The sequence below is a fragment of the Oncorhynchus tshawytscha genome, linkage group LG22 (genome assembly GCF_018296145.1).
Source record: "Oncorhynchus tshawytscha isolate Ot180627B linkage group LG22, Otsh_v2.0, whole genome shotgun sequence".
NCBI classification, from domain to species: Eukaryota; Metazoa; Chordata; class Actinopteri; order Salmoniformes; family Salmonidae; genus Oncorhynchus; species Oncorhynchus tshawytscha.
In genome coordinates, this window is record NC_056450.1 from 37,860,889 (window position 1) to 37,869,269 (window position 8,381).

General features: G+C 40.8%; 1 protein-coding gene across 1 annotated transcript; it reads left to right on the top strand.

Moving 5' to 3' along the window:
• Positions 1-210: 210 nt before the first annotated feature.
• On the top strand, positions 211-7,041 carry LOC112222381 (peptidyl-prolyl cis-trans isomerase FKBP1A). The gene is made up of 5 exons (XM_024385169.2): positions 211-360; positions 580-627; positions 3,691-3,803; positions 5,377-5,531; positions 5,645-7,041. The coding sequence occupies exons 1-4, from the start codon at positions 324-326 to the stop codon at positions 5,503-5,505; spliced, it is 327 nt and encodes a 108-aa protein (XP_024240937.1). The 5' UTR covers positions 211-323; the 3' UTR covers positions 5,506-5,531; positions 5,645-7,041.
• Positions 7,042-8,381: the final 1,340 nt, after the last annotated feature.

Genomic DNA, 8,381 nt, shown 5'->3' on the forward strand with positions numbered 1-8,381 from the left:
ATGCTGATGCTTCATTACAGATCAAATATATTCAAATAAATACATGGGGAAGGTAAATCTAACATCCAACAGAAGAAGAAAAAACACCACGGGATCGTTTAATGGTGCGTGCATTGTTATTACATTGTTATTATTTATGAACAGAAAAGAAAAAAAAAATCGCGCTCAAAATGTGACGAACACTCCCACTTTTCCCGGTTTAACCGCTACATTCACATCACGTGGTAGACGCCGCTGCACGGAGACAGACGACAACAGCCGCTGAAATAGCAGATTGAAGGAAGATAGTCTCTTGGTAGGGTGGAGGGATATTAACGAAGGAAATGGGAGTAGAAATTGAGACAATAACCCCGGGCGATGGTAAAATATTTTTATGCATATCTTTAGCTCAAGATTTCTGATGGATTTCCGTACATTCATTTTAATTTCCACACAAAAAATGCAGCTTATCTTAGTCTTCTCATGCCCGTTATACTGTTTTAGCGTCGCATCGTCTTTTCATGCCCGTTATACTGTTTTAGCGTCTCGTCGTCTTTTCATGCCCGTTATACTGTTTTTCTACGGCTTTTTCTCCCACAGGAAGGACCTTCCCTAAAAAAGGACAGACGTGCGTGGTGCATTATGTTGGTGAGTTTGGGAGATTCATTTCCAGTGTCTGTCTGAATGCAAGCACCAACGCAAATTCCCTTAAATCTCAGGCCACAACCTTGGCGATTGAGTGCATTTTTTTGTTTCAATAGTAATATTTTCATTCAGGGGAATTTCATTTGGATGCAATTGCAAATACATCTTTAGCTCTGGCCACCCAACAGTGTGTTGCGTTACGTCTTTCTGTACAAGGGAGGCAGGTGGCTTCTTCGTATTGGAATGCGGTTATTACTACATTGTATAAATTGAGCAACATTGTAACATCGCGTGCGAAGTCGAGACTACTTTGTTACAATGTAGCCACAGGACACTTCATAGGTGATTACAGTAGGGTAATATAACATGCAGGTAGGTGTCTGTGTTGAGGGTTCAGACGTCGGCAGCTGCAGGGTTCAATCCGAGGTCGAGACAGACGAGACAGCGAGGGATTTAAACGCAGTCTGATACCCTGCCTTTGTTGAAGTTGAGGGGATTGGTGACGTCGGATAGAACTGAGTATTGCTGTCTGATGTCTTTTTATGGACCCCCCCCTTTCGTTGTAATTGTTTACTAATGAGTTAGTGTGTTATTGTAATAGTTGCAGGGGTTGTTATATTTTAGAATTTTCTCCATACGATTTAGACTATTCAATTGTCAGCTATCTAGTTGTAGGATAGCTGCTATTGTAGTCCTAACACCCTTATTGGATTATCATGTAACTTCTATTATACTCGGATTCATGCATACACAAAATATTTACACCACTGGCAATATTCTACATGTTTTACTCCGTTTGCTATAGCAACAGTAGTTTTTGTTTTTCTCCACTTTTTGATTTCCTGCCAGAAAATGATATTTTCCTGTTATTCATGTGTGAACTGTACCCCCATGCAATAGCTGGTGCTTGAGTTAAATCACTGTGGAAGCCAAGCCAGTAAAAAAATCCATATTTACAACCTGTGATAATTGTGTTGTTTGCTCTATAGCCCTTAGTTCATACACCACTCTGATATGCAATATGGCCGAGACAACAAAAAAGACAACAGTCACAGGGGTGGAATAAATTAGACTACACATATACTTGTTTCATCACAATACCAGAAAGCAACACATGTCCCGGTGTCCACAAAAACAAATATTGCATGTAACAAATAGTTAAATGACCTTCAGCATGGTCCATCAAGTGAATGTTTTCTACAGTTTACCAAACAACTGCTGGGTTTAGATCCACGTAGTTACCGCAAGTCAGCACGAAGACAACGGGAGCAACTGCCTCCCTTATTCCTGCACCATTTACACTTCAACATTAAAACGTCGTCAAATCAACTAGGCTATAATACAGTGAAAACAAACGGAAAGATACCAAAGACAATTTAGTCCAATCAATGTTGCTAATTTATCATGTGACTGTACATGGTACAGCTTTCTCTCTCTCTCGCTGTGTGTGTGTGTGTGTGTGTGTGCATGCAAGTTTAAAAAAAGTTGACTCGCCATACTTGTAGACTAGTTGAATGACAACGTCATTCTCCTCTCTTTCATGTTGGTAAAACATTATATGGCTTTGTCATACAGTAAACTTTTAGTTTTTGTTGTCATAGGCTACCTAGCTAAAATGCTTGCTAGCCTAACTTCCTTGCATGGGCAACAATGAACCAGCTAAGTTAACTAGCTAGTTAACGTGAGACTACTAGACTACATATTGCATTTCAATCATCTCAGGCCCGTGGCTCAATATATGAATTTATGGTTAGATCAGAATCACCATCATAATCATGGAGTCCAAATCTCCATCCATGGTTTAGGAAAGGGCTGATTTAGCAAGCTAGCTACTGCAGGACAACGACACAAGCAGACCAGGGACGGACAAGTTTTTCTGACACCGTTTTGCTTTGGATGCGATTTGATTGGTGTAAAGCCAAATCCAAACTGGCCTCCTTTTTTGGGGGACATTTTGCATGTGCCAGGACAACCGACAGTTGAGCTCAGCTTTTTTTTAAATTAACAGAGGTGAAATGCTTGCTGGCATCAATCAATCAAATGCTGTGGCGGCAACATGTCATACTCTTTTTGTCCAGACAGCATCAGATACATGGGCTACAAATAGTAACACAGAGGGGCGCTGTTTCCCTCGCTCTGATGATTTCTCCAGTGAGATTCAGCCATTTGCCAATTTTAAGGGAAAGTATGAAAACACAGAGAGATGAAAGATTAAATTATTTTTATTATTATTTTATACCATTTTTCTTTTTTTATTGGTCAAATATTTGGGGGAAGCCTGGCTTCCATTGGCATCAATGATTACACTCCTCTGCCCTCATGATAAATCAGTCTCCTATTTGCATAAATCTGCTCCCTGACGGGATATTTTTGAGACTGTCAACAACGATAATGTTCGACGTCAAAGAAATTACAACTGAAAAAGTTTTTGCATTATAAATTCCATCCCTAATAGATCATTATATTGGCCAACGCAGAGAGAGGGAGAGAGAGAAAATAAAAAAAATCTGGCCACCCAACCCCGCCACGTCTGGGATTACTATCTATATCTTGCCCCCTGATGTGCCCCACAGCCAGAGATTAGTCCCCTCCTGGCCTGATTGGTGGTAACAACAACAGTACACAATGAACGCCTCCTCGGGATGGATTGCCGAGTGCAGACGCCCAGTTATGGCCATATTTTCCTGTCACTTTGCTGCCCACCAGAGACAGCTGCAGGGGCTATTTCTGCTATCGGTGGAATCCCTTCATTTGCATTCAGGGATATAGTTTTACACTAGCTCAGAAGATATATTGTTAATGCTTTGTTAACTGTCGGTTTTGTCCCTTGTTGTGTTGCATAACAGTAGACATGGAAGTAGACCGACAAGAGCCACAGGATGTACGTCTTTCACCTTAAGTGTTCGTCTGCCTGCTGGAACTCAAGTTAGTTTGGGTTTTAGTACAGGAATTGCACCCCCAGTCCAGTTCTGAAATGATCACGTTGAACCGTAACAAGACATGCCACCATCTCTGTTACAGATTGTCAAAATAAATCCTCTCTGCCTCTCATTTCCTCCTCCTCAGGCTCTCTGACTGATGGACGCAAGTTTGACTCCTCCCGTGACAGGGACAAGCCCTTCAGGTTTAAAATAGGAAAACAGGAAGTGATCCGTGGCTGGGAAGAGGGAGTCGTGCAGGTAGGTGTACTGTGCAGACATTTCTGGTGTCTGTCTGCCCCTACTTCTAGGAAGTACAGGAGAAGGGTTTTTACAATGAAATTACCATGTCCTTGTAACGGAGAGGTTGCCATTTTTGCCAAAGCACAGACTGTCCCATCGGTGTATTTCTTTGCTGTGCATGAGCCCTCGGTCAAGATTATCCAGAGCAAAAACATTTCTATTACTCGATGAATTGAACTGTTCCAGGTACCACCGTCTCTATCACCTTCATACATAGTATTTCTCTGAACATATGACATGCTTTGTGTGGGCTATACAAGACGGTTTGAAGTATTTGCATAAACCTTTACATCTGTTTCACTGTTACTAGGGCAGTACACACAGTCCGGTCTGTTTGTTGTACAGCTCTGTGATGTGTAGCTGCAGCAGATTGAAAGGGAAATGTGTGCAACAGGAGAGAGAGTGAGGCATTGTGTTGTACTTCAAAGCAGTTCGCTGGGCTTTTGCCAGGAGGTTGATTACATAATATTCTTATCAAGGGCGACAGATGCGGTGAAGAGACGTGCCCGTATTAGTCTTTGTTGTGTTGGCGAGGCATTCTCCCAGCCAATGGCAGTTCTCCACAAGAGCCCTCAGCGTTTTCATCAGAGGCTCCACACTTATAGCATGACAAACCGCTCCCCCAATTACACAAACACACACTAAGCGTCTGGTCTGGGGTCGATTGCTGCTTTATGTACAACCAAAAAGTGATGCATAAATGAACACAATTTGAACAAAAAAAAAGTTGTCAACAGTATCATAAAATAAATGCTTCTTTCTGAAATAAAGCATAGAGGTTCCTCTATAGCTTTATCTCAGTGTGGCTGTGCTTAAATCAAATCAAATCAAATTTATTTATATAGCCCTTCGTACATCAGCTGATATCTCAAAGTGCTGTACAGAAACCCAGCCTAAAACCCCAAACAGCAAGCAATGCAGGTGTAGAAGCACGGTGGCTAGGAAAAACTCCCTAGAAAGGCCAAAACCTAGGAAGAAACCTAGAGAGGAACCAGGCTATGTGGGGTGGCCAGTCCTCTTCTGGCTGTGCCGGGTGGAGATTATAACAGAACATGGCCAAGATGTTCAAATGTTCATAAATGACCAGCATGGTCGAATAATAATAAGGCAGAACAGTTGAAACTGGAGCAGCAGCACAGTCAGGTGGTAGTTGAAACTGGAGCAGCAGCATGGCCAGGTGGACTGGGGACAGCAAGGAGTCATCATGTCAGGTAGTCCTGGGGCATGGTCCTAGGGCTCAGGTCAGTTGAAACTGGAACAGCAGCATGGCCAGGTGGACTGGGGACAGCAAGGAGTCATCATGTCAGGTAGTCCTGGGGCATGGTCCTAGGGCTCAGGTCCTCCGAGAGAGAGAAAGAAAGAGAGAAGGAGAGAATTAGAGAACGCACACTTAGATTCACACAGGACACCGAATAGGACAGGAGAAGTACTCCAGATATAACAAACTGACCCCAGCCCCCCGACACATAAACTACTGCAGCATAAATACTGGAGGCTGCACTTAACCTATGTCCCCCTCACTTCCTTGCAGATGAGTGTCGGTCAGAGAGCCAAGCTGACCTGCTCGCCTGACTTTGCCTACGGAGCAAAGGGCCACCCGGGGATCATTCCACCCAACGCCACCCTCATCTTTGATGTTGAGCTACTGAGCCTTGAATGAAGAATTTTTTTAAATATATTTTTTTTGTAAGTACTTTTGTTGTTGTTATTATCCGTCGTTTAAATAATAGCACAAATGCATCTACAAGTCTATGGATTCAATCTAATCCCTTTCTCCTCTTCCTCCTCTGTCTTTGCAGGCTGCTTTCTACCTAGGAAACATATAGAAAGGCTAAGAAAGTCTGCACTTGATTCTATAAGAGACCTGAGTCTATAATTCCACCACTTTGGTCATTATTTTATCCATATATACAAAATCTGCGTTATCAATGACTTGGTTATTTTGTTTTTCTTTAAAAACCTATGGGCCATAACCTTAAAACCTTACAAACCTTTGATGTTTTTAAATCTTGAATTTTTAAATTGTGCTTTACTTTGTTTCGTGAAATTATTGGTTGTGCAATGTTATATGAGTAATGCAAAATACCAATGAAATATTAGCAGCGACATTCATCTCTTTTCAAGAGAACCTATCAACAACATAGAGGGCTGGTGCTTGACGTGAAGCCTACCTGAGGAACAAAACTAAGAGAATATGAAAAGTACATGTTTTGCATCCATATCTCTCCCAGCTGAAAGTAGAACAAATATGAATAGATTTTTTTTTAGAGTTGTAGGGCTTAGTGTAATGTTGAGAGGCATAAGTGTAGTAAAATATTGAGTCATGGGATGTCTTAATGGTATAAAACAGGAACATTGTTTTGATATGTTGTATTTACCCAGACTAAATAGTGATGTTTTCTTTCATTTTGATTAACTTTATTAGGCGCTAGTGAGCATTCTGCACAGAGAAACCAGTACAGAAGAGAATTGTGGTATCATATTGCGTGTCTCTCATTACGAGACATACGAGCAACCAATTAGCCAGTTCTGCATGTCCTACATAATGATATCCTGATCTATACGTGTCAAAGCTTTGCATTTTAATATTTTTGTTGTTGTTGCTTATGTTTCTTTCCAAGTCAAATCTTTAACCCTGTTGAAAGCCATACATGTGTTATTAACAGTGATGGGAACCATATCGTATACTCACATTAATTGGAGTAGTGATGATTTTGAAAAGGGGGGTTTGAGGAATCGATTCAATTGTGACCTCACCCACCTTATTTTGTCTCACAACTTGACATGATATATTTTTCAGATGCCATCTTTCTAACATATGTGTATGCGACCAATACAATTTGACTTGATAACTAAGAATGACTTCTACTTTGACCTGTAATTGAATGGTAAATATTTTTTTTGTCAGCGTCATTAGACTGACACCACACTGCCTAAATCAAAATGCTGTGCTGTGGTAGTCAGGTGATGGAGACATCCATGTTTTGTGGCACATTTCGAAGTCTGTTGAAATAGAGTTAAATCTAATGCATATAGAACATGTTCAGACGCTGGCCATCATTGCTCTTGATGTTACAGCTGTCTAGGCGCATGGCACAAATGCAGTCCTATGTACTGTGTATTTGTGTGCTGAGTTACAATACGCAGGCACAACCAATAAATGTTTTTGCAGTTGCAATAAAGTGCTCTCTACCTGCTTTGTGGAAAGTCCATTTTTTTCTTCTTAAATTACCGGGATATCTGACATTAATGAGGTTGGGGTTATTAAATAATGTTTTTTTTTGTTGAAATGTTGCGTTGTAATTTTAGAAGATTGACATATTATATCTGCAGTAATAGTAGAATGATAGCGTTTCGTAGTGTTATTTACCCGCCAGTATTGTGATTGGCTGTGATATTCGCCTGTTGCTTTCTCCTCTCGGAGCGGCCGCCGCGAAAGACGCTGCTTTAACTTTGTGCCTGTGTTATCTAGTGGAAATGGCTATTTTCGTGGTTGCTAAAATAATACACTGTTCGCTCAAAAACAAGCACTGAATAATCGTGTAGGGGATCCTTGTACCATCTAAATCCCTGTGAAATGTATTTTTCCATAGCAAAACATTTTTGTTTTTACAGCTGTTTTGAAACCGGTGAACCAAAACCGAAACTAAAAAGGCTCACGCCTCGATCACACCGAGTGTTTTGAATGTTGGTACACCAGAAGTACTGTACATTCATTTCAAATGGAACTTATCGAAAGTATGAATCAAACTGTATGTCTATACGGCTTACATAAATGGTAGCAGAAGGAGAATGTTTAACTTTTTGTTGCTTACATATCCACATGATACGAGGCGCCAAGCCCGTGTCTCTGCCATGTTGCGGGTGAGGGGGAGATGTGTTGTTAATACAGCCTACTTAGTGCTGTTGCAATTCACCTAGCTTCAACATAGGGGAGACATGCTGAGACATTCTAGGTGTAGTGGCACCTTTTTAAGTATCAAGGTGTTCAATTAGTGTCTGCTTTGCTATAGAAACCGAAGTGGTATCTCGGGATTGGAATAGGGTTTTATGGATCATCGTTCATATTCATAGAGATTAGAATATATATGAGCCATCACCCACAGCAAGACGTAGAAGAGTGGCAAAATTGCTCCACAGTAGTAGTAGTAGCACTATGCCCCATTTTCCACTGATGAACAGTTACTGAACTAACAAAATTCACAGATTGTCTTTAACCACCTCATATCGCACAATTTCAAGTACTTGCAAAAAATCTTGAAAATAAGATATTCCTGTCCATAGCTGCATGCATTATGTATGTATGCATTATGTATGTATGCATGTATGCATTATGTATGTATGCATGTATGCATTATGTATGTATGCATGTATGCATTATGTATGTATGCATGTATGCATTATGTATGTATGCATGTATGCATTATGTATGTATGCATGTATGCATTATGTATGTATGCATGTATGCATTATGTATGTATGCATGTATGCATTATGTATGTATGCCCTGAGACGGCAACAGCTGATGGGCGGTCA